Source organism: Mustela nivalis, assembly GCF_964662115.1.
Source record: "Mustela nivalis genome assembly, chromosome: 1".
Lineage (NCBI taxonomy): Eukaryota > Metazoa > Chordata > Mammalia > Carnivora > Mustelidae > Mustela > Mustela nivalis.
The window spans coordinates 119,901,183-119,923,191 of NC_139020.1; the positions used below are offsets into that span (position 1 = coordinate 119,901,183).

Here is a 22,009-nt window from a genome sequence, read left to right on the forward strand (position 1 = left end):
CCTAAGTGCCTTCAGGTCAAAATAATCCTTATGGCACTTTGGCACATTTGAATTTCCTTCAAAGTTCAGAAAATGAAAGCATCAGCAATAATTCCATGACCATAATAACGGCTATCACCTATTAACTTCTTTTTAAATAAGACAACTGAAATTCTCTTTGGCAGGTATCTTAAGGAAATACGTTCAATATACAATAAATGTATGGTTTTTTGGTTATAGGTGAGAGTATCTTAGTTTGTAAGAACTCTGAAAAATCAAAAGGCATAGCTCTACTTCAGGGATCTCTAAAACCTGTTCGTAGCTGTTTGCAAAGACAAGAAGGAGAAGAAGTAACTGCAAGCATGATAAGAGCTATTCTGGAGGTAATAAAGAGTTCATTAAATTACCATTTGCTCTTTTGTGCTTATAATATGATGGTAGAACTTAAATATGTGAAGAAAAATCTTAGCTTTGTGTTTCTTTATGAGTTCATAGTTTCCCTAAGTTGGAATCTCTTGTATTTAAGTTATTTCCTGGAGTTTAATATAGCTAGTACCATATCAGTATATTTCAAAACAGTGGGTTAAGACCCAAATATCAGATGATTCGTTTTATTTTTTAGGTTTACTTTATTGTCTATGATCTGAGCCAAAATCAAGAGCTTGACACTTAACCAATTGAGCCACTCAGGTGCCCCTATTTTCAGAATATTTAAAAAGATGACAGAAATGGACTGTAGTTCTTTTATCCAGATAATACCTATGACATTAAAATAAAATCAAATTAGGGTGCCTGGATGGCTCAGTCAGTTAAATAGCTGCCTCTGGCTTAGGTCATAATCTCAGGGTACTGAGATCCAATCCTGCATGAGGTTCCCTGCTCATTGAGATGACTGCTTCTCCCTCTCCCTCTGCCTGCTGCTTCCTCTGCTTGTGCTCTCTCACTCTCTCTGTCAAATAAATAAATAAATAAATAAATAAATAAATCTTTTTTAAAAATTAAAAAAAAATTACAAATAGACATGCTTAGAAATTTCAAACAACATGGAAAGATCTAAAGTGAAAAATAAAACTTTCTCCTTTGCATCTTCAAAGGTAACCAGCCTCCTTATTTTAAGTGTTTTGTGTCCTCCAGAGAAGTTTTCTGTTTATATACCCCCATGCCTTGCTCTGGGCCTCAGTGCTGGTACTGGGGGTACTGATACCTGTGCTCATACTTTCTTCCCCCCACTCCCCTTTAGCTCTCCATCTGGAAAAAAAAAAAAAAAAAAGGAAAGTAATACCATGGGGTTGTTAAGGATATGGAAAGTAGGCATTCTCATATACTGCTGAAACTCTTTTGGGAGGGCTACTTGGACATACCTACTAATATTAAAAAACAGGCAAGCCCCAGAAAAAAACATATAGCCATTTAACCAGTAGATTCACAATTAAGAGTTTTACCTAGGGAGGTATATGTGAAATTACATCAGCTTAAATATACAGCAATATTTATTATAGCATTATTGGTATTAAGAAAAAATGGGAAATAACCAAAATAACCAAAATTAATACTAAATAAATCTTAGTAAAACTATGTTATATAGTCATTAAAAAGTGTAAGATAGCTTTGTTTAGGATGATTTGATATGTTTCAATATGTATTAAATGGAAGAAGGCAAGGGAAAAATTAGTACATGTAATTAATTTGTGTATTTAATATAGTTGTAGGAAGATGATTTCCACAAGGTACAACTAACTTCACTTTTTCTGTACCCATTCCCATCCTCTTTCTGAGCGGGAAATATTCAATACTAGCATTAAAAATTCTAAGGAAATTTTTGATGTTGTTAGTAGGTGTTACCTACATGTATAATGAGTAATAATGGAAGAATTAGAGTCTGCATTAAAATGCTGAGAATATTTTAAGAGAACAAAATCACTTATTTTATACCATGAGGGCCTGCATGTCTTATTGAAAAGTTACAAAAAATTTGAAACCTCTTAACAGATAATAGTCGGCGGAGTGGCAAATACATCACAAGAAATGCAGACTTATGCTTCTTGCACATTTTTGGCTGCAAGTATGAAAGAAGGGAAGTTGGGAATTCAGAAGAACCAAGATTCTGTTCAACTTGGAGCAATTGAGGCCTGTGTAATGTGGCTACTGGAAAATGAATTCATCCAAACTACTGAAGCTAGTGATGGAACAGAAGGTAAATGTGCCTTCTTAGTTGCAGTTGACTCACTTTTTCATCTTTAGTGACTTAAGACTGTTCAGTGAAAGGAAATTGACTTTTCAAACAGTATAAAAGGAGACTGGTTTTTCAAGTGGTATATGAATCAATTTTAGTAAGTCAGTGTTGCAGTTAGCAACATCAGACAATTAATATAGAATCTGCTCATAAATATCCATGCATTGGGCAAAATTGATCAGATACTAAAAGGTTAATTACAGAATACAGAGAAACAGTGTTTTATTTTATTTTAAACATTTGGTTCATAATTTCCCTATTTCCACTCCCAACCAGGACAAGTGTATCATCCAACACATCTTGGGTCAGCAACTCTTTCTTCTTCACTTTCTCCAATTGATACTTTAGATATTTTTGCTGACCTCCAAAGAGCAATGAAGGGCTTTGTTTTAGAGAACGATCTGCATATTGTTTACCTGGTAAGTTCTGTTTTATTCACTATTGTGTTTGTGAAAATGGGGAGAAAATGCTTATATAGAATCCTGAGCATTAAAGATACCCTAAGGGAACATCTTGTTTGTTTTTTATTTTAACTGGGGTAGTAGTGGTGGGAATAGAGAATAGGTAAGAAGAAAATTGTTTTAAAATAAGCTAAATGTTACAGTAGCCTTTTAATTTATTTGCCTATTTATCAATTTTCTCTAACCTTTCAAAAAGTATTTGAGGTGCTTTATACTAAAGGACAATTGAGATAACAGGAAGTTGAAGATAAGATCATAATGTTAAACTCAAGCATTAGTTGGTACATAAATATGCATGTCTTTAAGTCATGTAGAGTTCTTGTACTCAACTTTGGTTCTGATTTTTCTAGCAACTACAACAAAGAGGAAAGCTTAACTAGTCTTAATATTGATAGGATACCACTTAGGAAAAGTGGTACCTGGTTGGCTTAGTCTTGGCTTAGCAGAACATGTGACTCTTGATGGAACACTATCAAGGAAAACAATGTATACATATTGAAGTCCAAGATGGAGAAAAAAGATGACAGTCTCTTTAAAGAAATAATGGCTAAAAATATCCCAAATATTGGGAAAGATATGGACATCTATGTACATAAGCTAAAGGGAACCCCAAACAGATATAATCCAAAGAAGACTTTATTGGGACACATTATTATCAAACTGTCAAAAATCAAAGAATCAGAATTTTGAAAGCAGCAAAAGAAAAGATGTTTGTCATATACAAGGAAACTCATAAAGCTTCTGGTGGATTTCTCAGCAGAAACTTTGCAGGCCTGTTTTAATGGTATAAATTCAAAATATTGAAGGAAAAAATTGCCAATCAACAATAGTATATGTGGCAGTGCTATCATTTAGAAACCAAGAGTGAAAGACTTTACCAAACAAAAGCTGAGAATGTTCACCACCACTAGATGTGCTTTACAAGAAACGGTAAAGGGAGTTCTTTGTGCTGAAATGAAAGGATGCTAATTAATGTAAAAACACATGAATATATAAAACTCACCGGTGAAGTAAATTTCTAGTGAAATGCAGATTTCTGAATGTAATGATATTATGTAAATAACTTCTAACTACAAAAGCTAAAGAGAGACATATTAAAAATAACTATACCTAAGAGTTCTGTAGGAAGACTCTGAACTCACCTTCTCCATGGAACCCACAATATTATACCTATTAATAGGCTAATTCCTCTTGAAGAAATGTGGGCTAACTGAACAGCTACAAAATGACAAAAGACAGAATAACAAGAGAACAACAAGAGAGACAGAGAGATATGGTAATAAAGGGAACCGTGCCCCCTAGTGCTGCTGTGTAGAGGGATAGTATTGAGGGACCTGGAACAGATCCCTCTGTCCTTGTACACAGAAAATGCATGGTTTAAAAGAGTCACTAGCATATAAAAGAGACAATACTAGAACTCTGCCAAGTGGTGGAGGAAGTGTGGGAAAGCTCTTCAGGTCAGAGAGACTAGGGATCAAATGGCTTATATTCTCCTTGGAAGCCAGGACTGGAGCAATATCCAGACACCATGATGGACATGTCTGGTTACCTCAGTGAACTTGTGACTTCAGTGAGTCCAGGGCCCACAGAACCACCCCAGTCCTAGAAGCACTGGCATGCAGAAGAAAAGCCACAGTTTAGAGGGGCTGGGGAATTGCAGGAATGCTCTCTCCTCTTCCACCTTGAGGGTCCAGACCAGAGTAGGGTTTGTCCACCGTAAGGGGCAGGTTTGGGTGCCATAATTGGAGGGTTCTGACTCCACAGCTGGTGGGTCAGATCATCAGAGAGACTTTGTGACCCCAGTAAGCCCAGGGTTCTGAAGGCCACAGCAGTTCCATTTGCACTGGGCGACAGAAGAAATGCTACATTTTAGAAGGGCTGAGGAACTGTGGGAGCATATTCTTCCCCTCTACCTTAATAACTCAGACTGGAGCAGGGTCTGGCTCGCCATGAGCTTGCAACCTCAGTGAGTCCAGGGTCCACAAGCCCATACCAGCTGTCTTGTGGTTCTGGAGCACAGAAGAAAAGTTGAAGTTTTGTATTGTTGTTTTTACTTTTATTTTTTTAATTTTTACTTTTTTTCCCCCTAACTTTAGAAAGTTTGTCTTGTTTTATTTTAAATCTTCCTTTTGGTTTTTTTCTTTTTAAATTTATTTTTTCTTTAATTTTCTCTGTAAAAAGTCAAAATTTTAAAGAGTAACTAGCATATATATCCACAGCTCCAACTAACCAACAATGTCATCAAGCATACACAGTCTGTATAGAGGTTACCATACATAAGACAATTCCTTCAACTTTAGGAGAAGTAGAAAGCCATTTCGTCTAAACCATAGAAACAGACACAGAAAGTTAAGCAAAATGAGAAGACAGAAGTATATGCTTCAAAAGAAAGAGCAAGAAACAAACCTCAGTAAAAGAATTTTACTGAAACAGAGATAAGCAATATGTTTGATAAAGATTTTAAAGTAACAATTGTAAAAATACTCACTAGGCTGGAGAAAAGATTGAAAGAATTTAGTGAGGACTTCAATAAAGTGATAGATAAATATTGAATGAATCAGAACTGAAGAAAGCAATTACTGAAATAAAAAAATGCACTAGAGGGAGTCAACAGTAGATTAGAGGATGCGGAAGAAAATATCAATGATCTGGAACACAGGGTAATAGCACTCAAGTTGAACAGCAAAAAGAGAAGATTTTTTTAAAAGGAGGATAGATTAAGAAATCTTTTGAACAAAAGCAAGCAATTTCTTCTGATAGGGGTCTCAGAAGAAAAAGAAAGAAATGTTTAGAATACTTACTTGAAGAAATAATAACTGAAAAACCCCCCTAACCTAAGGAGGGAAATAGACATCCAGGTCCCAGAGATTTCCAAACAAGATGAACTCAAGGAGGTCCACACTGTAGCACATACTAATTAAAATGTCAAGAGTTAAAGATAAAGAGAGAATCCTAGAAGCTGCAATAGAGTAACAAAATTACGTCCACAGGAAAACCTATAAGACTATCTGTTGATTTTTCAGCAGAAGCTTTGCAAGCCAGAAGGAAGTGGCATGATATATTCAAAGTACTGAAAGGAGGGACACCTGGGTGGCTCAGTTGGTTGAGCGGCTGCCTTCGGCTCAGGTCATGATCCCGGCATCCTGGGATCGAGTCCCACATTGGGCTCCTTGCTCAGCAGGAAGCCTGCTTCTCCTTCTGCCTCTGCCTGCCACTCTGACTGCCTGTGCTCACTCTCTCTGACCAAAAAAAAAAAAAAAAAAAAAAAAAGTACTGAAAGGAAAATCTCACAACCTAGCATATACACCTGATAAAATTATCATTCAGATTTGAAGGAGACATAAAGAGTTTCCCAGACAAATAAGAGGTAAAGGAGTTTATCAAAACTAAAGTAGCCCTACAAGAAATAATAAAAGGACTTCTTTAGATGGAAAAGAAATGGCCATATTTAGATAAGAAAAATATGAATAAAGAGATGTAAAATACAACATATACTATGACAACATGTACATAAAATGTGGAGAAGCGACTAGAAAGAGAAGACGGAAAAAAAAACATGGCCATCAGATTAATATGGACTATTTACTTAGTGTATTATATATGAACATTATGGTAGCCACAAGCCCAAAACCTGTGATAGATACACAAAAAATAATGAGAGAGAAAGCCAAACAAAACATTATAGATGTTCGTCACTCATAAAAGAAAGCAAGAGAAGAACAACAAAGAAGAATCACAAAAACAACCGGAAAACCAATTTTGTATATTAAGTACAATTTTCTTAAATGAAGTATATACCTATCAATTATTACTTTAAATGTAAATGGCCTAAAATAATAAATATAAATGGCCTAAATTCTCCAATCAAAAGACATAGAATGGTAGAATGGATTAAATAAAACAAAACAAAACAAGACTGATCTATGTGCTCCTTAAAAGAAACTTACCTCAAACCTAAAGATGCATATAGACTGAAAGTTAAGGGATGGAAAAACATTCGCCATGCAAGTGGGGGTGTGGGGGAAGACCAGTGAACCCATACTTATATCCGACAAAATGGACCTTAAAACAAAGACTAATAAGACAAAGAAAGGCATTACATAATGATAAAGGGATCAATCTAACAAGAGGATATAACAATAGTAAATATTTTATTTTCTCTAACTGTATCATAACAATACATATACATATAGCATAAAACATTTGTTAATCAACTGTTTCTGTTATTGGTAAGGCTTGCTGTCAACAGTAGGCTATGAACAGTTAAGTTTTGGGGGAGTCAGAAGTTATATACAGATTTTCAACTACACGAGCAGTTGGCACTCCAACCCCATATTGCTTAAGTATCATCTATACTCCATGATCCATGGACTGCGGAATGGATACTCTGTTAGCAGGCAGGAAGACAAATGTCTAGTACAGCCTGTCAGAGCTCATGAGTGACCAGGTGCCTTATCTGCAGTAATTGGAAAGGAGTCTTTTTTTCTGAGTAGGTCTCAACATTGGGTTTAAAATAGTAAGTCATGTTGTGAATAGATTTGCTGTAATCTAGGCTTGCATTTAAAGAGCACAGACAGTAGATTTAGCATAATTCTTAAAGGGCTTAGGATTTTTGGAGTGGTAAATGAGAATTGACTTCAACTTCAAGTCTCCAGTTGCATAATCCCCTAATAAGAATCATCCTGCTTGACTTCTTTCAGTGTAAGGAATAGCATGGGGGACATTAGGAGAAGGAAGGGAAAAATGAAGGGGAGAAATCAGAGTGGGGAGATGAACCATGAGAGACTGTGGACTCTGAGAAACAAACTGAGGGGAGAAGGGTGGAGGGAAATGGGTTGGCCCAGTGATGGGTATTAAGGAGGGTATGTATTGCATGGAGCAGTGGTTGTTACATGTAAATAACGAATCTTGGAACACTACATCAAAACTAATGACATACTGTATGGTGACTAACATAACATAATAAATAATAATAAAAAAAAAAAAAGAGTCATCCTGTACTTTGAAATTTTGAAGCCAGGTATTGAGTTCTTTCTAGCTGTGAAACTCCTAAATGGATTCTACTAGAAAGCTATTTTGTCTACATTGAAAATCTGTTGTTTGGTATATCCACATTTATTAATGATTTTAGCTAGATCTTCTGGGTAACTTGCTGCAGCTTACAGCAGCACTTGCTCCTTCACCTTGCGCTTTTATGTTATATTTAAACGTGTTCCCTTAAACCTCATGAACCAACATCTGCTAGTTTCCAAGTTTTCTTGGGTAGCTTCCTCACTTCTCTCAGCCTTCATAGAACAGGAGAGTTAGAGACTTGCCCTGGATTAGGCTTTGGCTTAAGGGAGTGTTGTAGCTGTTTTGATCTTCTATCCAGAGCACTGAAACTTTCTCCACATCAGCAATAAGGCTGTTTCACTTTCTTTTCATTTGTGTGTTTAGTGGAGTAGTTCTTTTAATTTAAAGGTTCAGGCACTTTTCCTTTGCTGTCACAGCTGGGCTAACAGAAGAGGACTATCTTTTGGCCTGTCTCAGCTCTTGACATGCCTTTTTCTCCTCCTCCTCCTCCTCCTTCTCCTCCTCCTTCTCTTTTTAAGATTTCATTCATTTTATTTGAGAGAGAGAGAGTGAGAGAGAGAGCAGGAGCAGGAGGGAGAGGGAAAAGCAGACTCCCTGCTGAACAGGGAGCCCAGTGTTGGACTCAGTCCCAGGACCCTGAGATCATGACCTGAGCTGAAGACAGATGCTTAACACATTTGAACACATGGAAGCCATTAAAGGGTTATTAACTGGCCTAATTTAAATATCATTGTGTCTCAAGGAATAGGGAAACCCTAGGAGATGGAGAGAGAGAGGATAACAGCTGGTCAGTGGAGTAGTCAGATGACACATAATATTTATCAAGTTCACCATTTTATATGGGTGTTGTTAATGATACCTTAAGACAGTTACAGTAGTAACATCAAAGATCACTGAGCATAGATCACCATAACAAATATAATAATGGAAAAATTTGAAAATTTGAAATACTGTGAGAATTACCAAATGTGACCCAGAGACATGAAGTGAGCCAATGCTGTTGAAAAAATGGTGCCAATAGACTTTCTCAAAGCAAGCCTGTCACAAAACTTTAATCTGTAAAAAAGACAATATCTGTGAAGCACAATAAAGGGAAGCACATAAAATAAGATATTCCTGTACCTTTTTTTGTTTTATAAATATTAGCAAGCAGATATGTATGTTCTTAATCTACCTTCTTTTTATACAGAAGATAGTATGCTATATACCTTTTTTGTACCATCTTTTTTTCTTAACAATACATCTTGGAAATGGCTCCATATCAGTTCATGGAGATTTTTAATTCTTTTAAAAAATATCTGTATAACTCCACTGTGTGTATACCAGTATTCAATCAATTCTCTGTTGATGGACATTTGGATTGTTTCCAGTATCTTGTTATGGCAAGTGATGCTACAGCAAATAACTTTGGTGCATATATTGTTTAGTTTTGTTTGTTTTTTTTTTTTTTAATTTTTTTTTTTAAGATTTTATTTATTTATTTGACAGAGAGATAGATCCCAAGTAGGCAAAGAGGCAGGCACAGAGAGAGAGGGAAGCAGGCTCCCTGCTGAGCAGAGAGCCCAGTGCGGGGCTCCATCCCAGGACCCGGGATCATGACCTGAGCCGAAGGCAGAGGCTTAACCCACTGAGCCACCCAGGTGCCCCTATATTGTTTAGTTTTGATGGGGGTGAATCTTTAGGAAAGACCCCCTAAAGTACAATTGCTGGATAAATTAAAAAGGCATATATAAATTTGGTTTTGCACAATTGCCGTCTTTAAGATTTCTATCATTTCCCAATTTTAACAGCACTGTATGAGAGTATTTTTCCACAACCTGATGAGTATATCATCAAGCTTTTATACTTTTTAGTATAGTTTTAATTATATTTTAAAATATGAATGAAATGGAACATTTTTTCCATTTGTTAAAGGACAGTATGCTTCCCCCCCATGAGTTGTCCATGTCTTTTGTTCATTTTTCTTTTGTGTTTTGATCTTTTTCTTAAGTTTTAAAGGTTATTTTATATATTCAGAAGAGTAGTGCTAAGTGGTATGAGTTGTAACTATTTTTATCCTAGTTTTTTATGTAGCTTTGACTATTTATTGTGTATTTTACCTCATTTTTTAAAAGATTTTATTTATTTATTTGATGGAGAGAGAGAGCAAGCGAGCAGTGTCACAAGTAGGCAGAGATGCAGGCAGAGAGAGAGGGGAAAGCAGGCTCCCTGCTGAACAGAGAGCCTCATGCGGGGCTCAATCCCAGGACCCTAAGATCATGACCTGGGCCAAAGGCAGAGGGTTAACCCACTGAGCCACCCAGGCACCCTTACCTCATATTTTTAAAAATGTAGTTGAATATGTGAGCTTTTGTATCAGTGAGAATTGCTTTTCTTGCTCTAAGATTATAAAGGCATTCTCTCATATTTCTTCAGGTAATTGAGTATGGTTCCCTTCTTTTGAATTATGTTCCTTTTGGAATTCATTCTAGTACAGTGGTTGCTCCTTATCAGTGGGGAATACATTCCAAAACCACCAGTGGTTGACTGACATTCAGTACCGAACCCTGTTCATATTTTGTTTTTTCCTATACCTATACCTATGATAAAGTTTAATTTATAAATTAGACATAGTAAGAGATTAACAACAATAGAACAATTATAACATAATAAGCTTTATGAATGTGATCTTTCTCTCAAAATATGTTATTTACTGTATTCACCCTTCTTGTGATGATGTAAGATGATTAATTGCCTATGGAATGAGATGAAGTTAGGTGAATGCTATAGGCATTGTGATTTAGTATGAAGCTACTACTGACCTTCTGATATTTCATTATCATCTTGACCATGGTTAGCTGTGGATAACTAAAACCATGGAAAGTGATATAAAGCATGTAAGAGTTCTTAAGTTCTTTATATTGCAGAATAATATTCTGCTATATGGATGTACTGCATATCTTCATCAATTAATGGACATTTCGTATATTTTTTATTTTTGGCTATTATGAGTAATGCTGCTGTGAACATTGACTGGCACTAACATAGTCCTCTACATACGGACATTTCTCAAAGAGAGTCATAGAATGCATATTTGTACTCGAGGTAGGAATGATGCCCTTGAAATTGATGCTCAAGGAATACCATATTGGAGAGACTGAGTTATAAGTTCCACTAGTTTTATTTGGAAATAAAGATTCTGTAGAAAATAATAAGGATGATAAAGGTGATGATGAAAGTGAAAATCATAATGGTGGTGGATATTATCATAGTGCCACTGTGCAGAACACTTTCCATTTCTTACTTAGTTCTTGAAATAATTCCATTCAGTAAGTTCTATTATTACTGTTATTATAAGATGAGAAAGTAAGACAGTTTAAGATACTTGTTTACCATCAGAAAGTAAGTGGTACGATGAGATTATATTCTAAGTGTTTACAGAGATTGCTTTTTTTTTCTTTTTAGATCAGTTTGAGGTTCACAGCAAAACATAGAGGGAAGTGCAGAGATTTCTTATATACCCTCTGCTACCTTACATGTATAGCTTCCTCTCTTACTAATAACCCCCACCAGAGTGATACATTTGTTACAATTGGTGAATCTACATTGACATTTCATGCTTACCTAAAGCCTGTAGTTTACATTAAGATCCACTCTTGCTGTTGTATATTTTATGGGTTTTAACAAATGTATAATGACATATATCCACCATTATAGTATCATACAGAGTATTTTCACTGCCTTAAAAATGCTCTGTGCTTGGTCTGTTCATCCCTCTTTTGTCCCCAACCCCTGGCAACTATTGATCTTTTTACTGTTTCCATAGCTTTGCCTTTTCCAGAATGTCATATAGTTGGAATCATATAAGATTTTCTTCTTCCACGTAATAGTATGCACTTACGTTTCCTTCATGTCTTTCCATGGTTTGATTAGATAATTTCTTATTAATACTGAATAATAGTCCATTGTCTGGGTGCACCACAGTTTATTTATCCATTCACTTACTGAAGTACTTCTTGATTGCTCCAGAGTTTTGCCATTATAAGTAAAACTACCATAAATAGCTGGTGCATGTTTTTATGTAGACTTAAGTTTTCAACTCTTAGGGTATATACCAAAGAGCATGATTTTTGGATTATATGGTAAGAGTATATTTATATATTCTTTTTTTTTAATCTTTTTTTAATTAATTTTTTATTTTTTATAAACATATATTTTTATCCCCAGGGGTACAGGTCTGTGAATCACCAGGTTTACACACTTCACAGCACTCACCCAAGCACATACCCTCCCCAATGTCCATAATCCCACCCCCTTCTCCCAACCCCCCTCCCCCCAGCAACCCTCAGTTTGTTTTGTGAGATTAAGGGTCACTTATGGTTTGTCTCCCTCCCAATCCCATCTTGTTTCATTATAAATATATATATATGGAAGTGTGTGTGTGTGTGTGTGTGTGTATATATATATATATATATATATATATATATATATATATATATATCCTTATATATAAGTAACCACCAAAATATTTTCCAAGCTGGCTGTGTCCTTTACATTCTCACCAGCAGTAAGTGAGAATTTCTGTGCTCCACATCATCACCAGTATTTGGTGCTGTCAGTGTTCCACATTTCTGGTTAGTCTAACAGGTGTGTAGTGATCTTATGGTTATTTTATTTATTTTAGAACAGAACTATTTTAGAATAGAAACTAAAATAACCTGTTATACAGTTAGTCACAAATACAGTCCTTGAATTTTTTTTGCCCATACACATAAGTATTGTCTAAATAAATAAAATAAATTTATTTTAATTTGCAATTTCCTGATGACATATGTGGAACATCTTTTCATATACTATTTTCCATCTGTTCATCTTTTTTGGTGAGGTGTCAAGGTCTTTAGCCCATTTTTTAATTATACTGTTTTTTTAAATAGTTGAGTTTTAAGAATTCTTGGTATATTTTAGATACCAATCCTTTACATATATCTTTTCAAATATTTTCTCCCTGTGTGGCTTGTCTTATTATATTAACTATTGTCTTTTACAGAGCATAAATATTTCATTTTAATGAAGTCCAGTTTGTCAGTTCTTTCTGTCATGGATCATGACTTGGGTATTATATAAAAGTCATTGCCATACCCAAGATCATCTAGGTTTTCCACTATGTTATCTACAAGGAGTTTTATTGTTTTACATTTCACATTAGGTCAGTAATCCGTTTTCAGTTAATTTTTGTGAAGGGTGTAAGATCTAGGTCCAGATTCGTTTTTTAAATATGTGATGCCCAGTTAATGCACCATTTGTTGAAAAGACTTTCTTTTCTCCCTTGTACTACTTTTGCTTTTTTGTTGAGATCAATTGACTATATTTATGTGGGTTTGTTTCTGAGCTTTTGATTCTGGTCCATTGATCTATTTGTTTATTCTTTCATTAATACTACACTGTGTCTGTTACTATTGCTTTACAGTAAATCTTAAAATTGGACGATATCAGCCCTCCAACTTTGTTATTCTCTTTCAATATTGTATTGGCTATCCTGTGTCTTTTGCCTCTTCATTTAAACTTTAGAATCAGTTTGCCAATATCCACAAAATAACTTACTGAGATTTTGCTTGGTATTGCAATGAACTTATAAATTAATTTGGGAAGAACTGACACCTTGACAATATTTTCTTCCTATCCATGAACATGGACTGTCTCTCCATTTCTTTAGTTTTTCTTTGATTTCTTTTATCAAAGTTTTATAGTCTTCCTCATAGATCTTATACCTTATATCATAGATCTTATAGCTTATACCAATTTGTACCTGAGTTTTTCATTTTTTGTGTGCTAATATAATTGGTATTGTATTTTTAATTTCAAATTCCACTTGTTCATTGCTGAGATATAGAGCAATAACGGGGCGTCTGGGTGGCTCAATGGGTTAAAGCCTCTGCCTTCAGCTCAGGTCATGATCCCAGGGTCCTGGGATCAAGTCCCGCATTGGGCTCTCTGCTTAGCAGGGAGCCTGCTTCTCTGTCTCTCTCTGCCTGCCTCTCTGCCTACTTGTGATCTCCATCTGTCAAACAAACAAATAAATAAATAAAAAGAAAAGCATTAACTTCTATATATTAACTTTGTATGCTCCTACTTTGCTATTATCAATTATTAGCTTTCAGAGTCTTTTTGTTCAGGTTTTCAGATTTTCTTTATAAATGATCATGTCATCTGCAAATAAAGATAGTTTTAATTCTTCCTTCCCAGTCTGTTTATCTTTATGTCCTTTTTGTGTTTTAACATTTTAGTTATAACTTATAGGACAATGTTGAAAAGGAGTCGTGAATGAGACATCCTTGCCTCGTACCTGATCTTAGTTGGAAAACTTCGAATTTCTCACCATTAAGTATGATGTTAGCTGTAGGTTTTTAAAGACCTTCTTTATCAAGTTGGGGAAGTTCCTCTCTATTCCTAGTTTACTGAAGGTTTTTATCATGAATGTGTTTTGGATTGTGTAAAATACTTTTTCTTTATCCGTGGATATGATTCTGTGATTTTTCTTTTTTTAGCTTACTGATACAATAGATTATATATTGATTTTTGAGTATTGAACCATTCTTGTCAGAGCTTGTCCTTCTGGCCACCCTGTAATAAGGTTCTATTGAGCTTATATAAGAGACAATCTACTTTGTAGGAGACTAGTCTATCCTAAACAGAAAGACTTTATCATGATTATGCCTAAAACACCATCATCCATGTCTGATGCTCTTGATGTTGAAAATTTAGAATCTCAGCACACAACACGTAGATCTCTAGACCTTGACCCTTTGGGTTATTTCAACATAATGTGCCTCATTTTCTTTCTAGCCATAGTACTGAGAGTCATAAAAAATATTTTGGAGGAGAGCCTTACAATATTTTTACCTATATATAGTCAAAATAAGATATGAAGTGGTGCCTGGGTGACTTAATCGGGTAAGCATCTGCCTTTGGTGCAGGTCATGGTCCCAGAGTTCTGCGATCAAACCCTGCATTGGGCTCCCTGCTCTGTGGGGAATCTGCTTCTCCCTCTCCCTTCTCCCCACTTGCTCTCTCTTTCTCTCAAAAAAAAAATAAAAATCTTGAAAAAAAAGGTAAGATATGAATATTAGCATATGTCCATCCTTCCTTCTTTCCTTCCTTCCCTTCTTTCTTTTTAAAAAGATTTATTGGGGCACCTGGGTGGCTCAATTGGTTGGGTAACTGCCATTGGCTCAGGTCATGATCCTGGGTTCTGGGATTGAGCCCCGCATCTGGCTCCTTGCTCAGCGGGGAGCCTGCTGTTCCCTTTCCCTCTGCCTGCTACTCTACCTGCTTATGCTCTCTCTGTCAAATAATTAAAATCTTTTAAAAAATGATAAAACAATAAAAAGATTTATTAATTTATTTATTTGAGAGAGAACAAGAGAGAGAGCACAAGCAGGTGAGGGGCAGAGGGTGAGGGAGAAGCAGGCTTCCAACTGAGCAGGAAGCCCAATGAAAGTTTCGATCCCAGGAACCCAGAACCATGATCTGAGCCAAGGCAGATACTTAAGCAACTGAGCCACCCAGGTACCCCTCTTTTTCTCTTTCTTTCTTATCTGTCTCTATCTATCTACCCCCTAATATATACGTTTTTATGTATAGTATAATATGTATTTAGTTTGCCAGGTTTTAATGTTTGCATTCATGTACAACTTAATGAACAATATTTTTATTTTGTATCAGGATAATCTAGAATTTTTCTTTTTAGTGATTTTGAAAGTAAAGTATGTAGATTAACATCCAGTTTATAAGTGAACTTCATGGTACGTGTATTGAGTACAAACTTTATTCTTGGTTTCAGTTTGCTTCTATACACCTATTTTTCTTTTGCTTCTTCCTTGTTTATTTTGTTCTATTTTTGGATATTTTAAGTTACTTTAAAAATCTTTTATGATAAAACACAATATAAATAAATGATAAAATATATTTGCATTATCATCCAGTATTTACTTCATATTATTATTTATGAACTATTGAGAGATACATTTAATACTTTAGCTTGAAAATAGTCACTTGCCCCAAGTAAACCAAAACAATGTTCATTGCATATAATTTGTTTCTAGCCACAGGGATTGTAAAATGGAGAGGTAAGAATGGAGCTGGCTTTTCATTTTTAAAATAATTTACAAGGCTGTAAACTCTGTGATATATTAATTTTCCTAAACCTGTTAATAGATTATTTAAAATTAAATTTATTTTCATCTTTAAATATTTTGAAGAGGTGGATACAATGTCTGGAAACATTTGTCAGAAAAAACTTTTAGTTTTCCTTACAGATGTAGTAGGCAGCAATGTATAAATACCAAATGTATCATAATTTAGGAAGAGAGCAAAAGGCTATTTTCTGTTTCAACTGGAAGTTATGAAGAGTTGGATTTTTCCCTGAGAAGCTAATTATTTGCTGAGATTACTATGGTAGCAGATTTTACAAGAAGTTCAAGATCTCTGTAAATAGTTATAAAAAAAAAAAACAACTATAGATGTCATTTAAGTGTAACACTGAAACCATATAAGCCAGTTCATTTTTTAAAATGGCTGATTGCATAAATGATTAACTATGAAGAATTGTTTAATTAAAAAGTTAGTCCTAGGGCACCTGGATGACTCAGTCAGCGGAGTGACTGGCTCTTGATTTCGGCTCAGGTCAAGATCTTGGTGTTCTGAGATAGAGCTCTGCATTGGGCTCGGGCCTCAGCAGGGAGTCTGCTTGAGGTTCTCTCTCCTTCTCTATCCCTACTTCCTATCCTCTCTTTTTCTCTCTAAAATAAATAAATCTTTAAAGAAGAAAAATTTATACAGTCCTGTGAAGTAATATTTGAAATTGTTCTGATTTTCTAGTTCCTGGGATGAAAAGTCAGTAACATTTTATAATTTTCCAATTGGCATATCAAATTCATAGTCTTTCAGAAAATGATCTTTATTTGTAAGGTACTAAAAGTTAGAGTAATGATCATCCATAAGGCAAAGTATGTATCTTTAAATACTATCTTTGGGAATATGCCATCGTATCATATGTGTTTTCATGAGGTACTTATGTTTTTCCTTGAGTATGTGTCCTGTAATGGACATTTCTATTTCTTGCCTCTGTGACCAGCATCTATTTTCTCTTTAGGTAAGAGAACCAGTTTTTTTGTTTGTTTCTTTGTTTTCAGGAGACAACAACTCCTCTCTTCGAATCAGTCTGTATAGTTTGGGTGTCAGTCTATATAGTTTGGAAGGGCCTGAGTCTGCCTTGTGACTCTAAAGAGCATAAAAACTCAGATTGGACCAAGGAAAAAACTAATTTGCCATGGCAAGGATGAATATATGATCCAAACCAGGTCATGATGAGGGAACATCAGTCTTGGCCATTTTGGAGGAACTTCTGGGAAGATGTGGTTTCTCTCCACTAGGGTTGCTAAGCTAAAAGGTTGTAAGTGGGAAGTTTCTGTTGTTCATATTTGCCACAGTACGGGAGAGCTTCCCTGAGAACATTATGGTATCAGAAAAAAGGAAATGGAAAAAGAGAGTGTTCTGTTTATCTTTTGTATCCTCTGGATCTAGCTATACCTATAGCTAGATATACCTCTGAATTGCTTAGCCACTTGAGCCACTCTTTTACCTCATTTTGCTTGAGCTAGTTTGAATTACGGTGTTGTCACTTGCCAAGAAGGCTGGAAGGTTTAGGTGGACCACTGTACTGTGGCTTATAGTAAATGATTTAATAATAAGATACAGTTTTACTAAGGTGAAGCCTATGTATCTTAATGGAGGAGATTATTGAGGCAATTTTCCTGACAATTCAAAAAAACCTTTAATTACTTACCTGTTTTCCACTGAATTATTTGTATTTTTAAAGTTTTAAATAGCAGAACAATTTAGCCTTGATTGATATTAATCTTCAATGGACAAAAGGAAAAGGACAGCAAGATAAAGCATAAAGAGCACAAGGTTAAGAGTGAGAACATGAATTCTGCTCAGCAGGTTTTAAAGGGAATATTCAAAAAGAATTGGGAAGAGTTCTAATAGGCAATTGGCATAAGACACAGAAGTCTGGGTCAGCAGACATTCCAAGCCTACTTTGGTGTGCTTTTCATTCCTCTCCATTCCCACTAATATACTTTTACATTTTGATGATGTCCTAATGATTTTTTAAATCATTAGCATGATTTCCTATACTTTTGTTTGTTTGTTTGTTTTAGAACACTTTTAGTCTCCTTTTGTGCATTTAATAATTGTGCATTTAATTTAGATGTGCATTTAATAATTTAGTTAGAGCTGGAATTCTTTATTACCCTACTCTTGGCTATGCAGAATTTATGTAATTTGGGAGTTGCCTATTATTATGTCTTCTAGTACTGTGGAAACCATGTAAGGATCTCAGTGATATCTTTGACCTAGAGAAGCGAGAACTACTTGGATGCATCTGGGAACATTTTCCAGCCCTAAGTAAACAGTGCTATAACAATGTCAATCTTGTATGACACAAGATCCTTAGATGTCTGAAAAGAGATATCAGAAGCTTACTTCTTTTGCCTGTCTTGGCAATTGACCCTATTTTGCTTTTTATGAGATGTGTTTTATATATACCTTTATATATATGTATACATACACACACATATAGATATCTTTATATAGAGATACACATATGGGTGTTTATATATTGGTATATACATATAAACTGGTGTGTGTATATAAGGGTATAGGTACCTAAATAAAATATTTTATATATAAAGGTATATCTATGCATATGTGTTTATATGTATAAACATACCCTTTTATAGCTTTTTATATGTATAAACATTTTTGTGTGCTACTACTTTGGATAGGGTTTATTATATGACTTTGCCTGCCTCTATATAATAATACAAAGTATCTTCAGTACTAAATGTGTCTTTGTTTTGTCTATTTGTCTATTGCCTACTGACCACTTAGAGGTCAAACCTACTGAGCAGTGCCCATTAGTAGTAACAGGTTCTATTCTTGTTTTTTTCACTTCCTTACCTGTATGACCTTGGGTGAGGCACTTTGCTTACCTAGGTATTTGCCACAAAGATATTTTCAACTCTCAATATTTTATTCTCTCAGAATGTTTTAGTTCATTCTAATATTAACACCAGAAATATTTTGGGCTGAAAAATGTGGGTAAAAACTGAGTAATTAATCTATCATATTGTGGATTTACAAGTAAATGCACATTCCAGTGGATCAGAGCTCGTTCTGAAACATTTTGTTTATTTTTGCTAGAAGTTTGCCCTTGAATTCTCTTACCTTGTTAATCTCCCAGTTTGAACAGTAACATGTTCTTTTAATGTTGCCACTTGTAATAGAGATAGACCAGTTCCTTACAATAACTTGTACAGACTGGTGACATGTTTGAAAATAACATAGCTTTTCTTAGAAGGGTCTTTTGATTGCATCATTGGTTTTTTTTCCTTCTGCCATTCTCTTTCTTACCAAGTATACTGTGAACTTCTTAATATTATCAGGGATATATGAGAAAGCTAGCATTCCTCTGGGAATATTATTTGTGTTGTTTCTCTCTAAAAACACAATGGAAAAAGAGGCTCTGTGATTTCCATGCAGTCTTTCAGATAGTTAAAATACTAAATTTTAGCACAATTATATGTTCTAGCTGTAAAACAACCACTTGATAATCTTAACATTAATTAATAATTGTAAATATTAAAATAAAGAAGAGACACTTTCAAAATTAGTATCACTAAATTGGCATCATAAATTAGTAATTATGACTTTGAGGTTATGAATGATACATATTTAAGGACAATTAATGAACAAAATCTTTTTGTGTATCCTCTTCAGGAGTTAATATTAGCTAAAATAATCCAGTTCACTGTAGCAGGAACCTTACCTTTGTCAACATTTGCATTATACTTAGAATCCTAAGGCTAAATGGGACCTGATCCAATTTCTGTGTTTTATACATGATGAAACTTAGGGGTAAATGACTTGGCTAACATGAAGTAGTGTTGGAGGTAAGATAATTTCATGGATCTTGTAGTAACCATTTGTTTATTAAAAAGTAACTCATCAACAGTGTAGGAGGGTTCCCCTTTCTCCACATCCTTGCCAGCCTCTGTCATTTCCTGACTTGTTAATTTTAGCCATTCTGACTGGTGTGAGGTGGTATCTCATTGTGGTTTTGATTTGTATTTCCCTGATGCCAAGTGATATGGAGCACTTTTTCATATGTCTGTTGGCCATCTGGATGTCTTTACAGAAATGTCTTTTCATGTCTTCTGCCCATTTCTTGATTGGATTATTTGTTCTTTGGGTTTTAACCCACTGAGCCACCCAGGTGCCCCAGTAGTCTATTTTCTTTTGGTTATGAGTTGTTTGTGGATAAATGAAATTTCCGTATAAGCAGATGTTGTCACATTTAAAAATTTCTCCAAATGCTAAGGCCTTTGTTTTTAATATAAAGTTTATATTTATAGTTTTATTTCTTTTATAATGCAATAGTTTAGCTAATGAATCATGCTTCTTCCCTTTAGGTTACACCTATGTTTGAGGATTGGACTACTATTGATTGGTATCGATTTTTCTGTTTATGGGAGAAATTGCCAACTTCTATGAAACGGGTGGCAGAGCTGGTGGGAATTGAAGAAGGATTCTTGGCTCGCTGTGTGAAAGGAAAAGTTGTAGCCAGAACTGAGAGACAGCATCGCCAGATGGCCATCCATAAAAGGTAAATACCAACAAGCCTTGACTGTCCAGTGTTTAATACAGTTTTAGATATATAGTAGTTGTTGAGTTTATTATAGTCACTTTCATTATTATTAAAATAAAAGTTTTAAGGGTGCCTGGGTGGCTCAGTCAGTAAGTTTCTGCCTTTGGCTCAGGTCATGATCCCAGGGTCCCGGGATGGAGCCCCGTATCAGGCTTTCTGCTCAGTGGGGAGTCTGATTCCCCTTCTTCCTCTTCCTCTCCCCTGGTTTGTGCTCTCTCTCATGAACTGTCTCTCAAATAAATAAAATCTTTTTTAAAAAAGAAATAAGATCAAAGTTTTGGCTGAATAAATTGTCATTTTCTTGTGTTCACTGAATTTATCAATATTTTGGATTCTCCTTTAACACTTGTTTAGAATCCATTATAGATGAAGACCTTTTAAAGTAAAACCTTTAAGGGACTCCTGGGTGTCTCAGTCACTTAGGTGTCTGTCTTCAGCTTAGGTCATTGTCCCAGAATTCTGGGATCATGCCCCACATCTGACTCTGCTCAGTGGGGAACCTGCTTCTCTCTCTCTCTCTGCTTGCTGCTTCCCCTGCTTGTGTTCTCTTTCTCTCTCTCACTCTGTCAAAATAAATAGAAACAAAATCTTAAAAAAATAAAGTAGAACATTTATTTTATTTACTTAAAGATGTGAATTAGAACTGACAACTTAGAGCAGCTTCATTTGAGGATATGCTCTGTATCATAAATGATTGATTGTTACCATGAAAGAGTGAATTAAAAGATTCAGATGGGGAAACTGAATCATTTACCTTCTTTGAAATATAATAAAATTATTTTTCTTAATGGTAGTCTCTAGTAAATTATTTGCTGCATAAGTGTAAATTTTGTAAGGATTTATATACTTGGACTATTTGTGGTACTATTGTCATTCAAGTCATTACTGGTTTTTATTTTCAAATTCTGTCTTTTTTTGATATATGAATAGGTGGTCATATAACTGTGTATCAAATATTCTTTTAAATTTTTTGTGCCATTCTATTTCTTGAACTAAGTCTTATTTCTTGAAATCAGTTAGCAGTATTAAAATATGGAGGAGATCTTTTTATTATATAAATATTAGTTCCTTGCTATGCTATAGTACTAATGTATGTCAGAATTTATTCGATAAACATTGAGCTCAGTCTTTGTCCACTAATCCTATATCCCATTAGGAACCTTCTCAGAGTGTATAAATCCTCTCTTGCCTTTTTGCTTCTTTCTTGTTTCTTAGCATATGTTGTATCTTCATTGTAGACCTCTCTTACCAACTTATGGTGATTTACTTTCCAGGTTTTTTACCAGTCTTGTGCTATTAGATTTAATCAGTGAAGTTCCCTTAAAGGAAATTAACCAGAAATACGGATGCAGTCGTGGACAGATTCAATCTTTACAACAGTCAGCTGCTGTTTATGCAGGTCAGTTAAACAAGGGTTTCCACATTTATTTGAGACTCTATGGTTTGAGGTCAAGTTAAGACTACTTTTTTTTTTCAAATTCCATTTTATTTTAGGCTTCTCTAAAAGTGAGGGGA

The 22,009-nt window shown here is 35.0% G+C and overlaps 1 protein-coding gene across 3 annotated transcripts in view; it reads left to right on the forward strand.

Moving 5' to 3' along the window:
* LOC309869542 (DNA polymerase theta-like) overlaps nucleotides 1–22,009 on the forward strand; it is a 130,888-nt gene that overhangs the window by 22,021 nt on the left and 86,858 nt on the right. For all 3 annotated transcript variants that reach the window (XR_014314247.1, XM_082740922.1, XM_082740923.1), the window contains 5 exons: nucleotides 220–362; nucleotides 1,969–2,173; nucleotides 2,489–2,631; nucleotides 20,259–20,452; nucleotides 21,769–21,893. Coding sequence is in view for 2 of the 3 variants with exons in the window: in XM_082740922.1 (XP_082597048.1) it covers nucleotides 220–362; nucleotides 1,969–2,173; nucleotides 2,489–2,631; nucleotides 20,259–20,452; nucleotides 21,769–21,893 (810 nt within the window). In the remaining variant the exon portion in view is untranslated. The remainder of the gene's footprint in view (nucleotides 1–219; nucleotides 363–1,968; nucleotides 2,174–2,488; nucleotides 2,632–20,258; nucleotides 20,453–21,768; nucleotides 21,894–22,009) is intronic.